General features: G+C 39.0%; 1 protein-coding gene across 1 annotated transcript in view; it reads right to left on the reverse strand.

Annotated features, from left to right (window-relative positions):
• EHBP1 (EH domain binding protein 1) overlaps positions 1-27,354 on the reverse strand; it is a 228,996-nt gene that overhangs the window by 36,798 nt on the left and 164,844 nt on the right. Inside the window, exons 14-18 of the mRNA XM_035895376.1 lie at positions 15,555-15,702; positions 8,461-8,577; positions 5,054-5,181; positions 2,278-2,416; positions 2,021-2,127 (exon numbers count right to left, since the gene is read on the reverse strand). Of these exons, the coding sequence (XP_035751269.1) occupies positions 2,021-2,127; positions 2,278-2,416; positions 5,054-5,181; positions 8,461-8,577; positions 15,555-15,702 (639 nt within the window). The remainder of the gene's footprint in view (positions 1-2,020; positions 2,128-2,277; positions 2,417-5,053; positions 5,182-8,460; positions 8,578-15,554; positions 15,703-27,354) is intronic.

Genomic DNA, 27,354 nt, shown 5'->3' on the forward strand with positions numbered 1-27,354 from the left:
CTCTAACTGTGATTCTTATCCTGGGAAGTGGTGACAAGCAGCACTGGGCAGACGCTCAGGTGCACAGGGACTAACTTGAGCTGTCCTTCCTCTGCGCTGGCTCACGCTCAGCCAGGAGGCTGCCCCGGGATGCCAAGTTGACAAATTGTGTTGAACCTTACTGAGAAAGCTGTGGAAACACTAACGGGTCAAGTTTGCCTCTTGTACCCGAGAACAGTCATTTAATACCTCCAAGCATCCTCATGTGGCTCAACAACTTCCACACAGTGTTTTGGCTGTACCAAGTTATTATGGGCTGTATACAATGCTGAAATGTCATTCCTGAAGCATGTTTTTGCATAAGCTAGGAAAAAAATATTACTTCTTCCAAGTAAACCCATCCATTTCTTCCTCCTTTCTCCTACTCCTGCGCCAGAGCTTCGGAGAATGGTTTAAAGTTGGGAAAAAAACACCCTGGCAAAATGATTCCCTGTTTCATCTGCACTCTGTAAAGGATGCAAGTAAAATCACTGTCCTTTGCAAACAGAAAAATATACATTTGGTTTGGTTTTTTTTTTTTATGAGGCTTACTTCCCTACTGGAGGCTAACTTGTTGCTGCATAAGGGTCTCACATACTTTCACCAAACGTTTTCAATTGTTTTTCTGTAAATGTGTCTGAAACCATCAATTCAGCTTTATATTTAGGCAACAGGTATAATAATTACATCAGCATATTATTTCAAGTAAAGACACGTTCAAAGTTAAGGCTAATGGAACGGCTGAGCTTCCAGGACCAGTAACGAGCGCAGAACTTTGACATTTGGGGTACCTGAATTTAAGCACATTATGCCTCCATTAATTTGGTCCTTCTCTTCCTACACAACAGCCAACCGTATCAGGTGTAATGGAAACCCCTTCTCTACCTGTCATACAGCCAGAAAAACAACAACAAAAATCCCTGAAAGCAGTCCCTGAAGGAAAAGAAAAAATCAGTCTGGGGAGTCGAGGTGATGTGCAATATATTGCCTTTCATCAACTATAATTAATTGAAAATAGTGTGAAAACTTCCCTAATGTTAGCATGCATAATTGTTAACAATTGTTATTAGAAGATGAAAAGAAACGCTGTGTCAGGCTGAAATATCCCAAGAGTTCATGTGTATCATCTGCATATATAATGTGAACTTACTGTGCCAGACCTTTTCAGCTCTGCAAAAGTACAACTGGGCTAAAAATAACTCCAGCTCGTAAAAAGTTCGATGTTTTGGTGTAGATATGACAGCGGTACAAAATCGCTACTCAGCTCTCGATTGCTTCAACAAAAGTGACAAACGTGTTAGAGAAATTATGGAGAGCAGAAAACAACCACCATCAAAGGCTGTGTTGTGTTTTCAGACAAAAAAAATTCAGGTTAAAACTTGTTCTTCCTGCTTCTGTCCCGCAGCTGTCCATCAAAACCAGCTTTCTCCCTGCGGTCTATCAAATATTTCCCTCACAAATCAATTTTACACATGATCAGCCCATACCCCTACTGAGCTGAACCTCCCCGTTAATTAAGTGAAGAAATTACCATATATATTATATTAATGCAAACATCATTCAGCTAGTAATTCACGGCTGATCTGGATAATGGAAAGGTTGAACACCCATTAACCCAAGCCAACAAAATGGGTTGGCTGAGAAATTCTAGCAGGTCTCATGTGACTCTTCCCTCTAACTGCAGCTCTGCGGTATCTGCTATTGTAATAATTAAAATCCTCCCGGTAGATCAATACTGGAATCTCTTTATGGGAAGTGCCCTGATGGAAATGTCTCAAGGAAGCTGGGCCTGTGGAACTCTGAAAAATTCATTTTTTTTATCTGACAATTATCACCACACTGCAGACTAATTCAACAGTGCACCCCTCTCACTCTGCTTTGAATGCACTGGAGATTGACATCTAAAAAAACCTAACATCTCATTTTAACAAATAAAGGCACTATTTCCACATACAGTTTGGAATTATCAGCAATCATGAAACCAGACAAAAAATTAATATACATTAAGCACTTCATCTTCTGATGGCTTCCTCTGAGTCTCAGTTATCGCAGCCTTCTCCTCATTTCCTCTCTTTGTATCTTCCTGTATTGATCTCTGCCTTTTCATCTCTTGAAAAAAGGGGAAAGACATGTAAAATTATTATAAAGCTTGATATTTATGTATTGAAATGTGGACTTACATTATCAGGTTTTCATATATTTATTGTTAAATATTATTAAATCATAAGATGGGAAAACAGGTTTTATATTTTCTCCTACCTGGTCTGCTCTCCACGTATTGACTGAAAGACTGGAGCTGAGTTTTTCTGACGGTAGAGTCCTTGCTGAACACAACAGGATTTCTAAACCGTTCTGCTGCTTTTTGTAATCGCTCAGCACGATGTTCCTCTGTTCCATTCTGCTAGGAAAAAAACCAGACACACAACAGTTTCTTTTGTTTACAAACGGGAAGACACGAATTCGAAAGGTACGTTTCAGCGAGGGGACAGGACGCAGCTTTTGCAAAGAGGATTTCACAACTCGGGCTGCGGTTTATATGGGATGAAAGTATCAGCTGCAGAAAAAAAGAAGAGTGATTAACTTTTCCTTTTTTTTTTTTGTTTAATGTGTGATGGCAACGACTGGCTTTTTGCTATGTGGGTACCCTCCTGCAGGACTCTCTACTTACTGAACAGCCAGACCTATTAATTGCGACCAGTATTTGCCAGCGATTTCATTTAAAATCGGAAAATCACTCCTTTGCAACTTTGATTTGCCAAGCGCTGCGCATGCTGCTGCCAAGTAGCAGCGTCTCTACCCCTGAACACGATCTGTATCGTTTTAAAAGCGTGTTGCCTTTAGCCTGTCTCTCTGCCCGGCAAAGAAATCTTGTCGTTTTCTGTAGTCCCACAGACTTGTATGACAAGAAGAACTAGTTTCTAATTTTATGCCCATTGAGATAAACCACTAATGCTGGATGAAGGCTAAAAGGTAGGATTATAATACTACCCCACTGAACTGCATTTCATCAGCTATAACTTTCCAAAGCCAGATTTGTAAGTAAGCCCTTTACAGCTAAGGAAACTACAATTATCTTTTCCAGGGCTTCCTATGTTAATACTGGTAACAAATTCAAATGGTTCTATCAACACGAAATATCCCAGAAGACTGAACCACCGCAGCGTGTGGAAACTGCAGATACCGAGGTGCTGTGTACCAAACAAATATTTCATTTTATACCTAATCTTTTATTATTTTTATTAAGTGTTTTGAAAGTAAATAGGGAAAGGCTAAGATGCATGACTAATAGCTAAGCCTGCTGAATGCTGAAACTGGTTATCAAAAGCTACCAAGACTTTGCCCTTCCTCTGCATTGAGACAATCGGTAATGAGGGAGTTCTCCAATGGCCTATTCTCTAGCCTCAAGGAGGCCGGGGATACACAATCCCCAAGGGAAGGTAACAGTTTATCCTTTTCCACAAACACAGAATGCCTCATTTAGAAACGTGTAAACTGCATTTTATTAAAAAACAAATCCACCTCAATGCCGAGAGCTCCATGAGAACAGATGGACACCATATATTCCTTATAATGCCGCTTCCCAACTCTTCCTTAGAAAGACGTACACAGAGATAAACTGTTAAGTTGCACCTTTTGTGGAGGTACCTTAAAAAAAGCAACTCCTTCACGGAAGCTTTTCATAAAGAGAAATACCGTTTTCGTCAGGTTAGGTGATACCAAATTACCCTAAGAGGCGGCCCGTGTATCATTTGTAGAATTAAGCTTAAAAAAGTATTGTTCATACTCTCCGGATGACTTTTCAGCTGCACTAACCGGGTGGTTATGATTCTGGCTAAATAAAAAGTGGTTTCCTGTTATTAGCACAATAACCATCTGACAGCCTAAACCAGAGCCTTTACCAAAATAAACAAACATGACTAATTTTTTAGGCCTGGCAACATGCTAAAATATCAGTGTGATTAGCCAGTAAATCCCATTTTAAGAAACCTTTTTATGACTGGGGACTTCTGCCACTTTACAAATGTATTCCTCTAAGCCCACTAATTCAGTTAGCCTTTTCAATCCATTGTATTATTCTTGGGCCAGCTTCATTTTGCATTAAATCCACTGCAGAAAGCTAAATTGAACGCAAAAATCAGACTTGATCCAGGCTTCCTTTTGTTCAAAGATAGAGACCGAAAGTCCTCTGCTGCTGCCACACACTTTCATCACCAATTTATAGGAACCGACAGTGTAAGGGAAAAGCAATGAAAGTCATTGTTTTGGGACTTCAAAGCATCTCTGTATCTGGGGAAGGAAATCCTTTCAGTCAGCAGTGCTTTCCCCCCAGACTGCAGGTGGGTGAAAAGTTATACCCAACTGGAAGTGCCCCAGAGCCATAGGGATATTAATGACATACAGGGACTATTTTTTTAAAATAATAATAGTAAGAACACAAGGGGTCTAATTATGAAAATTAAATGGAAAATTGATTGGTGTGCGCTTTATGCTGAAGCGGTAAACAGTAAGAATAGGCAAAATGACTGCATACACCGCATGTTCGTGTCTATTTTTCTCAGAAGCACTCGTTGTCAAGCACTTAAGTATGCATGCCTTTAAAGTGTACCACGGCTTAATTTTAATGGAGAAAAAACAGAGGGTCAGGCTTGGGAGGGAAGCAAATCACCAAGAGTCCAATCCTGCTCTCATTAAAGTCAGGGAGAGTCTTGCTGCTGATCACACCGGCAGCAGGATGGACCCTGTGCTGTATTTCTGATTTAACTGACAACCTGAGCAATAAGAACTGAGAAATGCTTGTTATATCTGTTACTGTTATGCCAATGACAAGTATCAAGATAAAAAAAAAAAGAAAATGTGTTGATTAATCAACAGGAAAAAACCCAGTGCATCGCAAACTATGCAACTGCACTGCCATGCAGATTTTCTGCGTTTCTTACTGTGAAGGATTTGATAAGAAATCATTTTCCTCCTCATGAAGTACAAACCGAAATCGGAACACACAGGTACTGAGACAAAAGCATTAATCAAAACTTACCTTAATGTCTTGCTCTGAGCTATCAGTTACAGCTTTCTGAGCAGCACTGGAGAGTGAATTTGCCACCTGTGGCTGAGCTTCTAGGAGCTTCTTCAGCTTCAAATCCACCAACTTACTGTTTTGTTCTGCTAAATATGCAAATACCACATACAACAGAGTGAGATGCATTTAAATGCAGAGTCACTACAACAATGTAGCAATTTAAAGGGTAGATTTCATTCACTTTGCTATCATTTCAAACTAAAAAAGTAAAAACTGGAAGGAAATTTTTTTTTTGGTGATTTGGATTGGTATAGATTTGTGTAACGTACATAGATAATGCCTCAGTTCTCTCAAAAAATCTATGTAGCTCTCAGCTGAACAAGTAAACGTGCTTGAAGACAGTAGATGAAAAAACAGAAAGTAGACAATGTTTACTTTAAGTTACTCCCAACCTGTACATACCTATACTTTGGTATAAAGCCACACTTGAGCCATTGATTTAAGATGACACATAACAATTTATCACATATTCTAAAGTCCTGATAACCCCTCAAGTTTATGAACTACTAATTCATCCTAGGGCTCTTCGGCACAGCCTCTCAATGTTCAGAATTAAGAGACAGCTTTCTAGTAATGTTTTACTATGATTTATAGAATATGTTGAAGCTGTGAGAGCCATAAAATGCTTCGTAACTGCATCGAAGGGACAGATTCAAAGTCTGCTGAAGCCCCAAAATTTTTTTCATCAGTTTTAGCAACTTGGATCAGAGCCCAAAGAAATAAGAGTCAAGAATTTTACCTCCCAGTAACGCTCATTCTGTACGTGACCGTTGACTACATGAATTTGTAACACACCTACACACACAGTTACCTACACATACACACATAATAAGGAGAAAGGTGTTAATAACAAACCACGGCGCAGATCTATGGAGCCAGCCCTGGGTAGGAAGGCAGAAAAACGCTGGCGCAGAAGCCCCCAGACATACTCTACATGCAGCACCACATGAGAAATCACCCCTGAAACGGAGCGAATGCAGCATCACCTGTGCATATTATGCATGTACATCTGGGCCTCGGGTCAAATGCAGCGAAAATAGCAGTTGCTATGTTTTTCTATAGGCACAGCCTGAGTTTTTCACTGTGGGCTGGTAATTTCTAGCTGGTGTGGAAAGTGGAGCTATGACTGTTTTGCCGCACAGCTCCTTCTGAGATTTAGAGTGCTCTGATTCACGTTAGGCAAAATATTTTTGGCATGCTGGCAATCAAACGATGCCTGCCTCCAGCAGCAATGGGCTGGGCTGGGCTGGGTTATGACGAAGGATAATTTCCCTTTCCCCTGGCACATCCAGTCAGGGTGCCCTTAATGGAGGCTCACATGTAAGTACATGCACATTCTTGTGGGTTTATACATAAACATCATGTAATAACTATGATATAAGAGGTTCACATTTTTTCAGATACATTCACAGCGGTGTATGGTAGCAGTACTGACAAACACACAGATGCAATATTTAAAACCAACAATTGGCAGTATAAGTAAAAAAAAAGTTTTCTCTTCTTGAGAGAGATGGGAGGGACTAAGATTCAGCAGAGAACAGGTTAATTAAGATGGTAACAATAATCCCAAATGTGAAATGTCCCCTACCATTTTGCATTTAGGTGCTCCCAGGAGATTCAGCCTTCATTAGAACTTGGTATGAATTGGTAGAATCCCACTGAAATCTGTGTACACTGATTTCTATCACTGCATTAAGACTGCTTTCTGTATTACTGCCCACCCCCTTCCTTACTCGTTTGTCCCTCTGGCTACTGTGCAGACTGAACTGCAAAATGATGCGATTTCTATCACCGCATTAAGACTGCTTTCTGTATTATTGCCCATCCCCTTCCTTACTGGCTACTGTGCAGACTGAACTGCAAAATGATGTCCAAGATTTTTTCCAGAATGTCTTCCCATGGGGGAGATGAAGTAGTAGTAGGTAGTGGGTTTGTATTCCTGTGAAGGTATCTCTCAAGAAAAAAGGCCCACAGAAATAAAGCGTGGTAAGTCACTGGGGCTATGTGACTGGAATATTCATTTACTGATTTTCTATTTCTCCTAAAATGAACCAGTATTTATTGGAAAATTATTTGACAGGATTCTACTCTAAATCAGCTTAATTCAAATGCTGGAAACATTAAATATATTTTCTTATGTGTTTGGAAATCCTCAAATAATAATAAAAAAAAAAGGACAGGACTCAAATCTTTCACACTCAAAAAAGACTAGAAAGTGCTATATGCACATCACTGTTGGTTTAATTTACAAAGAGTAAACACTAAATGAAGTCTTTTGATTTACTATATTATGGGCTACGAACTTGGGTCCAGTTGGCATGGGCAGAACCAAGTCAGAGGATACTGTAAGAAGTTCTCTCTTGTACTGCCTTTATCCCGATGCTGTCCTGTGCTTGCCACACTTCTCTGGGCTCAAGCTAACTTGCATGGAGCAGAAATGCCCTGGCAGAGAAGCACACCATACTACAAAGAGGTCCTCAGCAATCCCCAGGGCTGCTGGTAACACGCAGACTTGGTACAGAGAACAAACTCCTTCAGCAACTCTATGAGCAGAGGAGCCCCTTACTGATGGGCAATTACCTTCACATCTTTGAAGTTCTAGCCCCTTTTTAAATAAGCATCTCCTTCGTAAGATCCTGACATATTTATCATTTATGGAGGAACCTGAACTCCCGTTTTGCTTGACTACAATTTTTGAAAGGGGAGATACCACTACTATGATTTATTATTACTTGACCAGCATATGCTAAGATTATACAAGCGTTTCTACAAGAATATGAATGCTTGTGAAATGTGTTATTGAAAATCTATTACCTGAACCTTGTAAGGCAAATAAGACTAATTCTGCTCAAATTTATACTTCCATGTCCCCACCGGAGCAACAAGATACATAGACAAGAACTGGTCCTCAGGAAGGAACCAGAGGGATACCAAGCCTACATGGAAATACAGACATGTTTGCTCCTCTTCACTGGGCACATGGACCAGGATGTCAGTGCAGAGAGCGGTAGCTGTACTGACCAACATGACTGCTTGCTCCTCTGGCTTGCCAACCTTGCTTTGCTGGGACAATCCAGCTAGGGTGATTTCAGGTGGCTCTGCTTTACAAACCTGGTCCCCTTTCCCATGAAACAGCAAGAGACATTTAAATCTGCCATTGTTGGAAATAATGATTTTGTTGTTGATTTTAACTTTCAACTAAGCACGAGTGAGAAATATTCAAAAAGAATAAGCTTTAGTGTTTAAAAGACCTGAAAAGGCACAAAGGAATAAAGCTATGACAGAGAGAAGCAGCACACCATTACTTATATGATGATGGAGTGTTAGTCATGCAAAATACACAAAATAGCCATTATTTAAATTACCCGTTGAATCAAGGTCATTTTCTAGGTTAGTAAGCTCATCTCCACCTCCAGTAACAGAGCATTCAGGAACCTCCTCGTTAGTATCTATCTCAATATTATCATCATCCTCATCCTCATCTGTAGGAACATACAGCATTAAGGTTAGTATTTTCTTATGTACATGCACCACATTACTAAAAAAAAAAAAAAAAAGAATGCTTTAGAGAACAAGCTGAGTTACAATAAAAATGCAAATCATTAAATAAGTCTGGAAGGGGATTTCACTCTGTCCACTCATAGATATATCTTTAAACTGATGCAATTCAATATACACACAGGGGGCTCTGCTGGTAACTCCTGCTACAATAAAGGTAGAGTCTGGACTCAGCAGTGGCTGTTTTCTGTGCTGAATCTCTGGCTAACTCTGAAAAGCACATGCGTTTTTCCTTATAACTTGAGTCAAAATAATTTCCCCTAGGCTCCTCGTTCTCTATAATGCAGAATGGGTGCTGAAGCTGGCATATGGCAGGTTTGGATGGGTCTGGCCAGCAGAAGGACCTGGGAGCTGCTGTCTCTTGAGAAAGGCAGCAGCTCCAGGTACTGAGTTCCCAGCTCGGTGAGGCTTGCTACTCCTTACTTTGCACAATATATCACAGATGAGTGACCACTGTACCTTGCTTAAGTGTTAGCATCTCCTACCACTTCTGATACCAGGAGGAAAACTACCACCTGGAACATCATGCTTAACAAGTGCTGACCTCAGGTGTAAGCAAGAGCACACTCACAGATTGCTGCCTTACTGCATCACTTTGAATCAGCATTGTTTGTAAGCTACAAACATCTTAAATAAAATAATAATTGTAATTATACTTTACATTTTTTACGGGATCTTTCTACCAAGTTTCTCAGAGCAGCTTATGAATATCACTTGTAAATAAGCCCCATAATGTTTTATGAAGTAGGCAATCATTATAATTACAATAATGATGATGATGTAGGTAAATTATGGCGCAGAAAGAGTAAGTAACCTGAGGAAGATCAAATAGCAAGAGCAGAATTATGAAGCAGATCCCAGAAAAAATCCTGACTCACATTTTCAGTACAAATATATAATGAAATAAAAGTCCATAAAAGCTAGATTAGTACTTTCAAAGCATGTAGTTGCATTGTATTTACTCACTTTCAAGTGTCATATCAAATGCTATCTACACTTGTTCAGGCTTACACAAACATTTTTTTCCTATGTATGCCTGTAAAATTCCTACATGCTTGTAAAAATGACAAAGAGAGGGATGGAGTGTGTCTGGAGAAAGAAGACACATATAGTAACTAAAGGAACTTTAAACTACTTCACAACAGGAAAAAATACTAACTATAACTACAGGACATTGGTATATACAAATGTCATATAAACAAAAAGGATTCTAAACACAGTACCAAGATGCCGTAATCCTTAATACCAGAAATTTGGGGAAGTTTGGACCAGGATTGGTGCTGCAACTCATCATCTGCCTTTGAAGTACACTAAACCTCATCCCCAGACCTGAAGTTTGCACTTCAGGCCCACACTGCTGACACAAAGGTCTTAGAATTGTTTCTTTTCTTTACCTCTTTATCTCCATGGTCCCTATAATTCCCATTTTAGGAGCCTGTTGACTTTTTTGTATGTCTGCTACTCTTTTCTCACCAGCTGCTCCCTCAATCCCTCTGCAATTAATCGATGTCTTTCACAGACCTCTGATGATTCAGGGTAAGACTCTTGCTGCAACAGACAGGAGCAAAGAAGTTTCCATTTCAGTGTCTTATTCAATGTCTGTTGTGTGTATGGTGGAGCAGCAGTTTGTGAAGTAGGACCCCTCCATTTCAGCTGACCACCATGACTTCCTTGGGCTCCTCTCCACTAATTCTCAGCGGTCCCTGGAAGAGTCAGCTTTCTTCCAAACCACCCCAGCTTGAGCCAGATGGATGGAGAAGAATATCTCTCCCCAGCCAAACCAAGATCTGTGACCAGACCTGGGACCTGACAGATGATCCTTCAGGTAAATAACTGGGTGGGCAGAAACACTGAGGACTCTCTGTGACATCCTTTCTGTTCCCATTTAAATTCACACAGATGGTTCTGTGACCTGGACTCTAGTTGTTTCAGGTAGCGCAGAGGCAGGTGAACAAAGTAGAAGGGCACAGTGTGATCATCCTGAAGTGGGGAAAGGGATGGGGTAAAAAGCAAACTGAAAACAGAGAACAGTAAAGCAGCAACAGCAATAATTCTGAAGTTTTGAATTTTCTTCAAAGCATCTCCACTTTTTCTAATGAGGAGCTAGACTTCTCATGTGATTTTAAATCCTTTATGATGGTGTCAGAGAAATTCAGTGGCACGCAGGCCACGGTACTCTCAAACGTATCCTGGAGCTCACAGTGGCACACTGAAAGCGTGACTGGGCTAACAGCAGCAAAGGGCCATGGACATTTGGAAGACGTGGAAAAGAAAAAGAGGGACACCACCACGGCAGAGGGAAACCAAATCCACCTCAAACCTAGAGGCAGGCAATGACTTTCCAAAGCACCCAAAGAAGTCAGCTCGCAAGGTCAGCTCACAACTACCGGCAGGATGCTGGATGTGTCAAAACAATCTAAACAAGATGACAGGGTTTAAGACTGCTGGATACTAAGGGGATGCTTATATTAGATTATTTGATTTTCTTTAATTTAATATAGCGAGATGAGATCAGAGGCACTGTCTTTGACACCACCATTTTAAGTAACAAAAGAGATGGGAATGTCGAAGACACCAGTTCCTAGTGTCAGATAATGACCTGACCTAGTATTTAATTTAAAGTTGGCAGGCTTCAACTGAATATGATTATCAGGACGTTTACACTTTATTAAAAAAAAAAAAATCAATTAAAAGCATTCATTTGAAGTAATTTCAGAAATTTTCAAGTATCTTTCAAAATCTACAGATTCCTTGTTTTAAATTACTCTAGGGTTTTTTTTTCCAGTCCAATGTTCTTCCAGTGTATTAAAAAGGGAAGTGTGTTTAGGGAGCATGTTACAACAAGATTTTGCAATTATAAATGATAAAAGGAACAACATGACGAAGAGATAACAGATATCTTTTATAAAAAGAACAAATTACTAGTGTGAAAAACTTAAAAGCACTTGGTCTAGAACCAGGGCACATATTTAGAAGAGTACTAAAGAACTGCTTCCTTGAAAAGTATGTAAATGTGGATCCTAGAAAGACAGCAAAGCTTTACTATGTTGTGAAGAAATGAACAAAACTGAAGATAAAGTCAACAACTAAACAGCACTGACCATTACCTACACAGCCTGGACTGCAGTCTGGACCAAAAAGAGCGAAAAAAGGATCTTCCGGAACCAAATGGAAATGCCAGAATATTGACAGAAAAAAGATCCAGAGGCCCTTTATAGCTTATATGTCTTACTATTGAGATTAAGCTCAGGCATAATTCGTGGTTAAACTGATATTCTCTTGACTTGGCTTAAGCTTGTCCACATGTGAAGGAGTTGCAGCAGACTGCATCAATTTCTAGACAAAATTAAACAAGAACCATTTTCATAGGGAGGTAAAAACATTGATGGGGGTTGGATCATATTAGTGGGAGTGGCATACATAAGCTGCCACTGGAGTTGCATGAACAGTACTTGCTCTTAAGGGAAGATCCCAGCAGGACTGTGTCTGGGAAATCCTTCAACCTTGTGGATATTTTCAGATATTTAGGTTATTTACTTTCAGGTACAGAGTTCACTTTAAGGCTACAGGATGTGACAGGAGCATCTGAACAGTAATAAAGGAAGCAAAGGCGGGGAATGGAAGACATGCAGTCAAAATACTGGTTCAGTGTACAAGAAATCAGATGTCAGGACAAGAAAGTATAGCAGTAACTGCCAACAGATACAAATAATGCCTGTTAAAAATATTAAATCAAGGACCTAACACTGTTTTATGAGTTGGAGACTAAGCATGATGAGTAAGCCTGAGCTACATGTACATTCCCTCAGAAGTAAAATCTGTAATGTACCCTGAAAACTTGAGGCATACAAGTGCAATGCAATGCCAGCTGGCTCTCTCGGGTAAGTTTTTTAACTGCAGTAAACCTTTCCAACTTTTGTTATTAATTCCAAACTTTTTCTGTCTTACAGTACATTTGGATGCTGTTTCTCCCATGTTTTTCCCTCCTTGCTCCTCTAACATCTCTTTTCTGTGCCATTCTTGTGTTTGTTATCTTCTCCCCTCCCAGTTTTGCCTATCTTTGGCACTTTTTTCACCTAAGTCTCTTGACACTATGCTTGTCTTACCCCCTGTCCTCTCCATTGTTCCCTTCCTTTGCTGCCTAGCCACCACCTCCAGATTCGAGCCACATCCTCAGAAAGACGCCATCTCAAATAAAGAATGGAGATGTGCCAGAGAGTGAAGACACAGTACCCAAATCCCAAAAGAGTAGATGGTTGTCCCACTGCATGGGGACAATACCTAGATAAGATGTCAATTCCTTTGTCCCGTCACTGTTGGGAAAAGGTGGATTCCTATCTCGATACTGTCCCTGGACCCATCTCAAGGCATCCGCTTATCAGCCTGAAGCTAGTAGGGCATCAAATAAATTTGAAGCTGCCATCCCAAACCCTCTGGCAATTGGCAGGAAGAAGTATTTTCTGTCTCACACATCAAATAACCTATGAAAAAGACTGGATTTTGTAGCAAAGGATGCTGCTTATCCAGGAAAGTTTCAACTTGCCATAGGCATTTGAGTTTTTCAGACCATGATTAAATAAAGCCTTTTAACAGAGAATGTGGCACCAGTGCCAAAGCATGAAACTCTTAATGAGCATATATACACACTGAAAGAGATCACATTTTCACCTACAATAGTGAGCAAGAAGTTAGTCTTTAAGAACTCCAAAATTCCAAAGCTGAGATGTCACTTTTTTTTCTGGAATAACTGAATTGAGAGGAAAATTATTTGGTACATTGCTTTTTTTGTAAATTAAAACGTAGCAATCTGCAGAAGAAGAGATTAATGAAGCATAGTGGACAAGAGAGCTTGGAAGACAGAAGATATTACTATAAGCTTGTCTTGGGTATTGTATAGGGAATACAGGACTACACACAACAAAAAACCTACTACCTGTGTATGCAGTCAGGAGCAATATTCAGAATCTAGTTGTAATAAAGAGACTGTCTATTAAATCCTAATTTTTGGTGGAAATCAAAAAATGAAAAAGATGAAACCCAGAAATGTAATTTATTTGGTTTATAAAGTGTTGGTGCCATTTCACAGAACTACGCCATTTTAGAAGAATTAATTTCTTGAATGGAGATCTAGTTTGGCACATGACATTACCAGCAGTGTAGTAGAAGTATGTGGAAGATGTGCCATAAGGAAAGCTTTTTGAGAATGAATAAGTAGAAGGAAGTGCCATAAAATGCACATTGACATGAGAAGAGCAAAGAGCAAATAGCTTGGCTGAACTACTGCATGAATAAGGAAAAATCAATGTAGGAAACATAAACCAAGGAGACAACTTGCAAAAGCACATGCAAAAGTAGAAAGCAGTAGAATTTTATACTGGATAAAAAAACCAACAGGTATAGTGATGATAACTTTATAAACAAGTTGTCATCAGTACTGATACTGTGTCCTTCTTTAGTAACACTGAACCTCCGAGTGCATATGCTCTCTGTATATAAATACATTTTTAAGATATATATGCACAGTGCACAGTTACCTCTGAGACTGTTTATAAATTGAATAAAGGGCAGGAGGAACAATGGCAAAATTCAGAGGAAAATATGAACAGTAAAGGCCACATCCCAGAAAACAGCATACTGGGATATTTAGCAACACTACAAGTGAGTCACTGCAACAAACCAGGGTAATACTATCCAGCTGAGCACTCAGGATATACCCAGAAAGCGCACCTTACTGGGAGGGAAGAGATGGCAGGAACAGCTATGTACAGGCACGATAAACAGTGAGGAGGAAGTAATTAAATAACATAGGATGGGGAGTCATATATTGAGGAGAGGCATGAAGAACACCATAGTCTACTTAATATACGAGCACTGTGCCATTTTGCTCAGCCTGCCTTACTCCCTTCCCCACCAAGGATGCAATTTCCCTATTTATCATGAAAGAGAGTTATGTTGGTAAGCTTGGTTTACCAGGCAGAGAGGAAGACTGAAGACCAGACCTAAACTACCTACTTTTCTCTTTGGTGTTAAATGGAACAGAAGTGTAGGGTTTAGGGTGCAGTAAGACTATTTAAATATATATGCATATGAAATACATCTAGTAAAGAAGAAAAAAAAATACTGTTGTTGAATCTACATGCATTGTGAATGTAAAGCTGGATTTTCCTGACACTTTGGCTTACAATTATGTGTTAGTATGAGAAATACAATTTCCCCTTAGAATATGTAGAAGACACTGAAAGAGCAAGAAGCTTGTCCTGAAACGTGTGCTCAGCACCCATTTGAGTTTGAGTGACACTACATTACTCCAGCTCATAGCACTGGCAGATATATGAATTTTAATGACATTTCAAAGTCAGTTTAATAACATTATAGCAATATTACAACTCAAAACCTGTAAAGGCAAGTGGTATGTCAAAAGACTGCCATTTAAAATCAAAAGTTTGTTGCCCCCACCTCCCATGGGCTGCCTTTAAACTTCTCTTCCCAAGCAGTCTTTTGAACAGATTTAATACAAAATACAGTTTCTTAAGTATTTCTAATGTTGTTTCCCCCCACATTATGTCCATGCTCCTATATAAAAATATGTATTGAAGAGATTTTAACCAATAATCATAAAGTTCTAAAAAACTGTGGGTAATGACAAATCTGTAAATAGTGAGCCAATATGAACTACTTGTTCACATAACATCTTTTTCTTTCAATCACATATATGCTTTTCTTTTAATTGTTGAGAATCAAGTGAAACAATGCTGATTTAGGAAACATATGTACGGCCAGGTCTTTTGATATGTGCACCTTATGAACAACAACATTTTGAAGTGTGAATAAAAGTGATACCCAAAAAGGTCTCTGGTTCCTAGGTTGCCATAGGAATAAGATACAAGGTTCCTCAGCTCACCTCCAGATGCCTTTGACCTTTCTTTCAACTTTTCTGCAGCCATTTCACTGTAGCTAGGAAGTTCTGACATCTTCACTCCAGATCGAGCTTCTGCTATTAGCTGACGAGCTCTCTCTCTCAGCTGCCGACGCCGCTCTTCATCTTGCTGCTAAGATATATTGAACAGTTGCCAACTCAGTAATTGACAGAAATGCAATTTCATTCTCAATCTGATCATCATGATAGTAACTGGTTTACAGCATGGTGCTTGGCCCACATTATAAATAGGATGCTCGATATCAGTTGGGTGTCACACCACAATTTTTAAAGACATCCATGAATCAGATTTTTTTAAAGCATTCCCCAAATTATTAATGCATTAGAAACCTAATTATTTGTAATTTAAAGCATTTATTAATTGTGTTATTAATTATTTTTATAAAATACCTTGATGAAAATTCTCAGACACTTTTGTTGCAAAGTAATAACCACAAAAAGTTTTACTGTGGCTATAAAAATTATTTTACTAAATTGAATTACTTTTTCAAGTAATACTCTCTCATAGAACTGAAATGAGAAGCCAGATGCTGCTTTCAGTTACTCCAAACACCAAGATGACTTCAAAGTGTAAAGTGACATCAAATCTGAGGCATGGAAAGGCATCTAATCCTTCAACTTCAACGGATACACCTTTTTATAAAAAAAATAACTGATGAAAATTAATGAAACAACAATAGATGCCAGAGCAGAAAAGACTTTGCACCACTTTAAAATATCCTACTAGTAGGGCTTTGGTCAGTAACTAAAGAGATCATACTGGAACCATCCCAGATAGTGCTGTCCCATTAAAGCTTGTAACGATCTTAGAAGCACAATAATATTTCAGTTACATAAATGAACAAAGTTCTACAGCATGAAATTTTGGAAAAGACTAACCCACAATACTAAAAAAAGAAATTAATAAAAAGATGTGTTTAAACATATCTATACGAATCCATTAAACCATAAGGGAAACAATTTCAGTTTTCACCTTAAAAATGCAATTTTTTCAAAGTTAGCACTGTTTTCCCCCCTCCCCTCAACATTAGAAATGCTCATAAGTGAAACAGAGTCAGCATTTGGCTTTAAGTCAAATCTGTTGATAGGTTCATATTATTGACATAATGACCAGGATAAAACCCAGGTATAGGCAGTTGACCTAAACTAACTGGAATATAACAAATTGTCTAATACTGGAGAGGAGTCCTGGCAGACTTCCCACCAGCCCAGAAACTGAGCATCCCGCACCTGCAGATGCTGGTGAGAGCTGCTGCTAAGTGCTATTTAGTTTAAGCAATCATTAATAAAACAAGTGCAAAATACTAATTAGGTACATTTTACCCATTTCCATGTAAATTGTTTGTTTGTAGCTATTTACTCAGCATTGTTCTCAGCACAATAGAAAAAATGCAAATGACTGAATCAGAATGCAGCCCTAATGGGACTTTCTGTTTATAACCATTAGCCCAGAGGTGTGCTGTAATTCAATCCTCAAGCAGCAAGATTTAGCCTCATTAACAGCTTGCATGGGCAGGTTACAACTCATAAAACCCTACAGTAAACAAAGTATATGGACACAGCACAATATCTTGTCTCTGAGTGACAGAACCCTGATTTCCTATCAGATTGCCTTGATTTACTTTTCTCCTAATGTCCTTCCCCTGGAAAGACAATTCTGCCTGGGCCCTGCAAGGCAGCGGGATGGCACATTGGCTTTGTTTGCTTTCTCACCCTTTAACTTCCCAGAAGGCACAGAGCAACAGTTCTATCAAAAACTTATTTGGTAAAGTACACATTAGAAAGACAACTGGAAAGCTTCCCCCCTGCTCCTATGCGCTATAACAGACCAATTTAATTTAATTTCTAGCCAGCCAACTGATACAGCAACCGATTTTATTTCGACCCGCAGTATTCAGTAACATAGATTACATTGAATTTTACATGAAATAAAACTGCTGAAATCTCTATTATTTGTAATTCCTGGGATATAGGAACTTGTGGGTTTGATTTAAATTACTTCTGAGAAGGAACGTGCAAAATTTATATTAAGATTCCCATGTGGTTTAATGTCAAACTACTATAGCCCACGTAGTTTAAAATAAGGCCAGTTACGTGTTTGTGACAAATGTGCCCTAAACTGAGCAGGCTGATCCCCCCCCCCCCTTTTCTCCCCCCCCCCCCAAAAACAATTTTTTTGTGTTTGTGCTGATTAAGCCAATCATCACCAGCGGATAAGAGAAAAACCAGCCTAGTTCTTGCTTAAATTCAATTCAGGTATTTGAACCCTTGGTCACTGAGCTTGGCAGAGGAAACGCTGGTGGAAGGAGCAAAGAAACTGAGAGCAGAAAAAGTAGGTAGATTAAGTTTTGAGGTACAGAACAATTATTAAACATCAAAACAATCCTCTAGATTTTGGAAAGGAAAGTGCTTTGGGGAGGTACAGAGGCATGAACATAGATATTAAAAAAAAAAGGACACACAAAGAGAAACTCTGCACCAGGAAAGGACCATGCAAACACACATAGAGAGATTTTTTTCCTGTACAGTTGAGGAGAAAACTCAGTAAAATCTTTCACCCTCTGACATGAGCCTGACTTGCCAAAGAGACATTAAAGTTTGCTCTGTTATTTTCCCCCAATTACTTTGTAATGGTCTGAAGACCTGCCTCGCGGATGCACAGCGAGGAAAACTTCACCATTTAAGGACAAACTCTTCAAGAATAAGTAATGTAATTCCTTGTTTGCCTCCTATAAAAATGTATTGGTATGCAATTTTTATATTTCACAGTTCACCGACATCTCGGCAAGCTTTCTTCCACTGCTTCAATGGTGCTACTTTTAATTTTATCCTCCTTAGTCCTAGTAATTAAAGTGATCAGCAGTGGCATCCCAACGGCTTTGACACAGCTACAACCCCCTAGCAGACTCTGGCTTTTAAGGGGAAGGGGAAGAAAAAAAGGACGGGAGTTTCATTTCACTGGAACAAGAAAATCAAGCTTCTCCAATCCTCAACTTTATCCAATTGTTCTTTCAGCAGCCTTTGGATCTTAAGAAACAAATAAAAATGGCTGCCATTAGGGGGTCCTTTTTGTACTCGCCGCAGACGGCAGTGACTGACATTACTTTGGCCAAAAATGATGCCGTGGATTTGGGAAGGTGAATTCGAATGTGAAACACTGGCAGGGCAGTTTCCGAGATCATTACCCGGCCAGCGATGTTGCTCTGCAGCAGCAGAAGCTGAGAGCTGACCAACTTGGTAAAATATTGAAAGCGGTGGAGTCTTGCAGGGGAAAAAAAAAACCAAACCAACCACCCCCATAAAACCAATCTCCTTAAATCATTAAAAATTCTGCGGTCGTCTCACATTTTCAAAAAAACCCCTCTGCTAGGGGTTTTCAGTCCTTCTTTGGCAGAATTTTGGGAGGATCCAAATTGAGTTTACACCAAAAGTCTCACAATGCATTATCCTCTCCCTGTAAAAAAAATACAATCCCGTGAGCTGCATTTATTTGATGTATAAAAAGAAAATTCTTCACCGTGTCCATAGACTGGGGAAAAAAAAAAAAGTGGTAAATTAGTGATACTCCACAGCAACAAAATTAAACCAGAATTGTACCTAGGAGGGGGAGCAATTCCAGTAGCTGTAGGTTTCAAAATTGTCCGTGGTCTGCCCCGAGTGCACAGTACATCTAAGAGAAAGAACTTGACTGCCACCTCTTTCATCATTAGGCAGGAAGAACGGCTCTGTTATTAGCCATTCAGAAAGCAAAAGACTTCTGTGCTTGTCCAGAGGCAAGGATTACCAAAATGTACCTATTCAGTTAGTAGAGAAGACAGAATAAAAAAATAATAATAAAAAAAATTACACGAGCTTTAAAGGTTTGGGCAGGCTGGGTTTTACTGTGACCTTGATCGGCTCTTGTTTGAGTAAATAGGATTTGGGATGAAACATTAAAACTGTTTAGCAGATCTTTTCAAACCATTTCAAACTTTTCTTATGTTGGTTTATAATATAACCAGACATGCTTGTAAATGGCCACACCTGCTCATTTCTCTAGGGATGGCCTGATCTCTGCCTTTTCTAACAAAGAAAGGATGGGAGAAAAAAAACCAGCCTTTCTTGTTGCAAAACAGAGTGGAAAGTCAAAATCTTTCTCAAGTTTGTCCCATCTGGTCAGATTAAATCTTTGATCACCCTGGGGACCACATTTATGTTTGGTCTCTACTACCGTTTCAGAACAGCTCAAAATACACAGGTAGCGAGCAAAATATGAATTGCTAACCAGGGAACACTCGACATAAACAAAAGTGCATTGGCTTTGGATTTCTCTGCCTAGTCAGATTGTCGGAAGTGGTCAGCAAAGAACGACATAAACATCTTGAATATTTTCTGCCTTCTGCCTGGTGTCTACATCAGCTGCCTTACTACCAATAAACTGTATGTAGCTTGAAAATATTTTTTCAGGAATGTATATCACAAAAAGTATCAAATCACTTGTCATAAAGAAGCAGCTATTGGCTTATGATGTATGATACTGATGGACTAACGAGACAAAACAGAATGAAAACAGAAGTAGCCCAAAGTCTAAAACTGGAAGAATCACAATGTCTTAACAAAGCTGTCCCCTTTAAGAAAAAAAAGCCCCTGAAATTCATAATAAAATAGGGTTGTGTGGCTGTAAAATTCAAAACATCTCCTTAAGCACAGCAGGTATTTTTAAAAAAAATTTGCCTGCAATTTTTTGTTTTTATTTCTTTTTTTAATATAATCTATGTTGTTCTGGAAAACCTACAGTTCACTTGGTTTCTGGTGTGAAGAATCCTGGCTGTAGAAAAACAATCCATTGATAATTTAATTCCTTGTGTCATTGTGAAATTAAGAAACTCTTAGTTTACTGAATGAAAAAAATATATATTTGAAAAAAAGAACGGCTGACTAAGTATCACCTTGTGCTACATCCAAGGCCTCTTGCTGGTTGTCTGGCTGCTCTTTTGTAGGCAAAAAGGAGCTGAACGCTCTCTGGCTCCTTAGATCTGGCCCAACAAATGCACTGCCAGTCATGCACATGGATCCAGCTTAAAACCCAGTGTGAGCCTAAAAGAAGCTAGTCAAACTGGCACCTACTCATGCAGAAGGAGATAGATTTGTCATGACAGGCTGATTATTCAATGTAAAGAAACAGTTTAGCTTTTCTAATCTGGTACAAATACATCTTTCTCAGAGAAAAAAGTAAAAGGTCTAACAGTTCAAGTATTTAAAGTAAAGAAACCAACAAAAAAATTGTAACGTCAAAGTGAACCATAGGTATTTGTGCTAGAGCATTCTGCAAAACAGCCCTGCAGTTCTATTCAGATAAATAAGATTTAACTCGTTTAACCCTTTAGGAGCTGCACATCTATTTGATGATCAAGGCAAGCATTTCTATTTCACACTACACTTGGCTCTACGGCAAGTTTTAAGGACAGGCTGAAATACCTAATTCCAAATACACTTTCTGGTTTCCTCCTTTTCTCGCTCATCTGCACCGACACTAAGAGCGGGGCGCTCTCCCGGTGAACAATGTGAGGGCAGCCTTGCCTACCGATGGGGCTCCCAAGAAAGATCATTGAGAAAGTCGATCTAAACCAAAAGGAGCAACAAAGCCGTCCACTAACTTCTTCCCTGGAATTTTCTCTGCTTAGGCAAGTTTGTGCTCTCCCTCATCTGGGAAGTATAATTAAGGACAACAATCACCTAAGGCGTCAGGATCCAGAAGCTTGTTACGCTTGTCACCATGATTGTCAACGCTATTGGCATTACCCACAAACAAGGTCTCAAGCGTGCAGGCTAAGAAATATTCCGAAATAATGCCATCATCCAGACAGGGCATAACATCCCATCTAAGATCAATAAGTCTAAAGATGGTATTTTCTGTGCCTGTCCACAGCCGAGTTACAGACAGAAGTTAAAGAAGCTGCTTACTCATTGTAGGAGTCAACAGTCATCGAGCTCCACTTAAGGGATTTTCTCTTGTGTAAACTTGACTTTATAATTTAAAGAAAAAAAAAAAAGTGGCGTTATGAAACAATGACTTTTGGCAAGTGTATGGGATGCGTAAGCTGGAGAGCAGCATCCTTCAGACTGCATCCTGGGAAGCTTCCTTCTCAGGCGGGCAACCCCGCACCGAGGAAGGAGGACGTGCCCTCCTGAGGAATGCTCCCGGTTCACTCCCAGCTCACTCCCAGACGAACAAAGCAGAGCGGGCTGCAGGGCGCCTCTGAAAGTTGTTGCTCCCCCTCCTCCGCCGCTTCTCTTAATTTTCGGAGAAGGGTGGCAGGATCCCAGTCTGCCTGCATGTGATGAGAATGGATAGAACAAGTGCAAACCCTATGCCTCCCTGGATCCTATTTTGCTGGCTTTTTTTGAAAATGTCCTGCAAACTGCTGGCAGCTTGTTTTTAATGGAAAATACCAATCGCCTAGGATCTATACCTAGCCTTTTGCCAATAATGAGAAAACTTCACCTTCTGTCCCCAGCAATTCTTAGGAAATCTTTTGCTGTTATTCCTACAAATCCAATTACAGATTGTTGAGTAGCTAGTGGAGTAAGCTTATTGAGGAGTGTCACATCACTAAGTCGTGCGTATGTGTTTCAGTTTGTAATGTGGTCTGAGCCGCTGTAGAGGTGTCAACTTAAAATGCAAGTAAGTAGCAGAACAGGGCTAATCCCAGCCACTACTCCCCTGCAGCCAAATTGTAGCGCAATGAATGACAGTGGAAATGCAAAGATGCCACTGTGCTTATCACACACAGCCAGATGGTGGACCTGGATCAATGCACACATGCCACGATCAATGCATTTGATAAAGAATTAAGAAGAAAACTGTACATGTTATCAAAGAACTTGTACATGGCATAATTATGATTCTGCATGTGCTTACTGATGATATTGGAGACTCAGAGGCAGGTGATAATGAAACTGATAGGAAGAAATAGCTTAAAGGCTACAGCATATGGCCTCAGCACTAAGAAATCTTGTCAAATAGTTCAGAAAGCTTTTTTAACTGTTATTACAGGCTGCTCATAGTGCAAGCTGGTGGCAACGTTTTAATTTTTTTTTTAAACCTGAAATGCCAAAAAGTTACAAAAGCTGTACTTTTCAGGATGGTTCAGAAAATAATTAAGATGCTATTGTGTTTTAAACATGGCATAAAAACCTACAGGTAGAGAGAACGTTCATAATTTTTGGGGGTGGTGGCAGTTGGGCATTTTTTAATATATATAATTCCGCATTCTCTGAATAAACGTATTTAGACTTTAAGGGGGCTTGTGGCGGTTTAAGGAATGTATCTGGGTAGCAATTTGCATTCGACACGCCAATTTCTACAGCTACAGTTTCGATATTATTTCTCATCAAATGTAGAGTATTTCCCTGTTACCGTTTGTGCTCTGTCAGCTGCATTACGGCCTCCTTGGATGTGAAAGAAGGTAATTAAAAATTTGTGGAAAATAAAGTCTAAAGTAATAGTAAAAAGCATATACGTTTATAATGTATAAAAGGTACCTAAAATACAAATTCTCATGCTCCAGTTGATAGATGAGCTGTCTAATCAACGCCTGGACGTAACTTAAGTGCTCTCATTAGTGTGAAGACCTTCAGGCTAAATAAGACTAAATCCCTTAAAAATTGCTTCTGCAATAGAAAAATCCCCCTTACCATTTTCCTCTGCCTAAATCATATCAATTAAAAAGAGAGAGAGGGAGGGAGGGAGGGAGGGAGGGAGGCATTTTCACATGACTTTGTTTTAACTGACACTCAAAAAACTATCTTCTGAATCCAATTTAAAATGTTTCGGCAAAAAAGTTCATTAGCAATCAAAGAAACAAAAAAATCACGCTGAGCTTAGTTTCTCTTTCACTTTAAACCTGGATCTTTAATCGGTGCTGAGGAGTATAATGCCCACTGAATTCTTTACCTTAACTTTTTTTTTTTCCAACCCTAAATATTTAATCAACATTGCAGTTTTACATTAAGTTATAAAATTTATCAAAACAAGTCTCCAGAAGAGTGAAGCACGTATTTCATTTGCAGCGGGCCGAGGAGGGACATCCCCCCTTCCCCCCCCATCCCCCGAATTTCAATTTGTCCTGACAAACCATTGGGTATTAAATTCTAAAGGCACGCAGAGTGCATAAAGAACTGATGGCTTGATTAGCTCTTGTGGTGCAATTGAAGGAGCTGTCTCTCTCCCCGCTTCTCCATTTTGAGAAACACTTTGATCTCTGTTCAAGTCAATTCATGAACATCAACTGACAAGACTGCATGAAACACCCCAATGGTTAGGCCCAAACTCGTAGCAAACTATTTGGTTTCATTAAGGCTTCAGGAGAAGTGACCAGTGACAGTCCTTTCATTCAGAAGCCAACAGGCAAGTGACTATTTAAACTTTAACATGCACAATGTACTGCTGAAAGGCTGCTACACCTATAGTCAGTCACTCAAGTATGAATGCCTTTACCTACTATTTTGTGACATGTGAACTACTAAGTGCAGCTGCAGTCTCATTAATGCATTTGCCCAGATTTGCAGGACTAAAGAGATGACTCGCAGTATTTCTGGTGGGAGAAATGACTGTATCTTCAAAGGAAGGTAGAACAGCAGGTGCTATATAAAAGCCAGAGATTAAAAAAAGATTGTGGTTTTAAATGCACCAATTTACCAAATATTTGCACAAATGTGGCAGAAATATTATCTGTTCCAGCTGCAAATATAAAAGAACTCGAATCGCATCACCCACAAAATGCAGAGTAGTCGGTCCAGTTTCAAGCTTTGCTACAGTAAACTATTTACACATCACTCTTCCCCTTTTTTAGTTGCCCTCTCCAAATAGTCCCACTTCAAAGAGTTCATTTTTGCACCAGTTCCTGTCAATGCAGGTCAGCAACACTAAAGTGGAAAGTGGCTGCAGTGCCGTGGCACAAAGAGTCTCTGCGGCTGAAATCAAACAAAGCCCAATTAAACTAATCATAACGTCCCAGTGAACACAAGGAAGCTCACCTGGTATTTCTGGACTTCTTGTGTGAATTCCCAACTCTACTTGGTACTTGGTACTATAATTACCCTGACCAAAATACTGTGAAATTACTGCTCTGATCTGCTAATGGCTGCAAAAAATCAAGCCGTTGTGGTTTCATGCCAAGGGGCCGTAGCAAGGTGGCGCAATGCTTTCTGACAGAGACGACAACTTCTAAAAACTCAAAAGGGAAAATTAACGGGATGTGGTTTATGTTGCCAAGGACTGTTCATTAATTACCAATTTAATCACTGCTGGAGGCATGACATTACAAAAATCTGGCTGAAAGTTCTAATAGATTATGAAGACCACCTAAGAAGAGTGACCAAGAAATGTACAAAACAATTAATACTGTTTCACTGCTATCAAAGACACTCAGATTATTTTACATCAAGTGAAGCAAAAGAATTAGTAGCTTCACAGTGCCACCACTAGGAACTGTAAATACAATGGCACACAATTAGTAATGCACATGTGACTTTTCGTTCAAGGCATATATCCTTGGGAAAGCCAGAACATGATAAGGAGAACAAAAGAAACATTTTTAAATGAAATGAATAAAGATTTTAACTCTACCCTTGTGCATGCTGAGCAATAACAGAATAGGCAATGCGAAATACAGCTCTAAGTAATGGCGATATCATCCTGGGATTCACAACAGCGTGTACTGAACATCCACACAGAAAACGTCCACAGTTATTAGCAGCGATAGAAAAAGAGCATTCCAGATGCTAAGAAACCCAGGTCTCACTTTGTACACAAAGGGAGAGCTCTGAAACACTGAGACCTTTTTTTTTTGCTAATATTTATAAATGGATAGAAGATGCTTAAGTTTTTGAACTAATGTTCAGACAATCTTAAAATTCAGTTAATAAACTGACAGCTTATTTTCTGTGAGGGTGCAAGTTCATGTTACAGCTGCAGACTATACAGCTCCTTGAATTTCCATCCACATAATAAATAATTGTGTATTTATATATTTAGGCTGGATGCTTAAGTGGTATAAATAGATACAGTTTATGAAAATAACAGCAATAAAATTCAGCTGAGAATCTCAAGCATTTATATCTAAAACTCAAACTGTGTAACATTTGTCTTGCATTATCAAAGGTTACATTTTATTAAGGAAATCCCTCCTGGTATAAAACTGACCGTGCATACTAATTCTTCTTAGAAATGAGTTTACTTGTACTAATTGATTTATTTTCCCAGCTATGTCAGGGAGTTGTCTATACCAGTATTTTTGTACAGTGAAATGTCACAACTTCATAGTAAGAAAGTGCTCGAACAAATCAAATATGAAGTCAAAAGATGTAGAACCTTCTTGGAAAGTTACAGATTATTTTTATTTTTCATGTATTGAGTAATGTTAAATAAAACAACTTGTTTGTTCTTGCCGTCAAGGAAATGAGATCAGGCTATCTCAACCTTAGGGTTCTTATAAAGCAGTAAATAACAATTCAGTTGTGGTTTTGAAGTGTTCAGTCAGCAGGTCTAACCTTCATTTAAAGAAAAGTATATTGTTAAAACAGCTATAAAACTTGGAATGCTCATGAAATGTAAATACTATACAGCATAGTCTTATCAGCTTAAACCATATTTAACCACTTTATAGTGGCATACAGACAAGACATATAAATGAACAACAGGGAATAAGTTACCAAAGCTCAGGGATTACCAAAATAATGTTCAATCTGTTTACCAGTTAGCTGGTAACTGTTTCTTTGTAATCTCAGGAAGATCTAGTGATCATATCTAAATCTGGTCACAATTATCAGCATGACAGACTAGTCTTTTTTCAATCAATATTTTCCAATTAATATTAAAAGACCAAGGTTGCCATCTGCAAAGTCCTACACCTCAATAAATTCATGTTAGATGTTTAATTAATAAAGATCAGCTTTTCACTCTTTGTTTTTTAAGAAAAACAAGATGGGAATAACTTGGAAGTGTTTTCTTAAATGAATTAATATTACCACCTCAGATCACAGACATTTATTTTCCAACTGAGGAGACTACAAAAAAAATCCACTGATGCGCTAGGTACCTTTCCTAAGGCAACAGAAGTAGGGATTCTGGTTTCATGCAGAAATAAAAATTACTCAATAAAGCTATCCAGTACTCATTTTCAAGAACCTCTTAAAATATTTTGAGGAAAGACTACTTGCAATGCTAACTTGAGTTTAAGGCATCTTTCAATCAAATTAAAATATCCTACTTTTGTCATCTGCTGGGCATTTGCATTCTATGCCACTTCTAGTAATGTTGACTAGAGTTTACTTTTGTGTCACGTATTAGAGCAGGAACGTTAGGAGCTTATTAGCACAGAGGGGCAAGCAGATTATTTGCAGGACATGGTCAATGAATGGGACCATTTATTAAAGCTTTTTTCTGAGCTTTTAAAATAATACTTTATTTTTATTTTATTGCAGCTGGCATATCCCGTATCTGTGCAAATGTATGCAATCAAAATTAAAGTAAGAGTATACAAACTCATCTCCTTTCAGATTTTTTTCACTTTCTGAAGCTTTTCTAAAAAGACTTTCATTTCCACTAGGTCCACTGTGGATGCAAAATAAGTTACCATTTTGCACTCAAATATTTATGAAAATTAAGAGTAAGAGCAAAACAGATTGACACCTGAAGTAGAAAGAGCTTATTAAATATGAATTAGATACAGCTGCAACAAGTCCTTTGAGCAAGGGAGTAATAAAAAGCAATATTCGGAGC

Source organism: Egretta garzetta, unplaced genomic scaffold (genome assembly GCF_000687185.1).
Source record: "Egretta garzetta isolate BGI_Z169 unplaced genomic scaffold, ASM68718v1 scaffold360, whole genome shotgun sequence".
Lineage (NCBI taxonomy): Eukaryota > Metazoa > Chordata > Aves > Pelecaniformes > Ardeidae > Egretta > Egretta garzetta.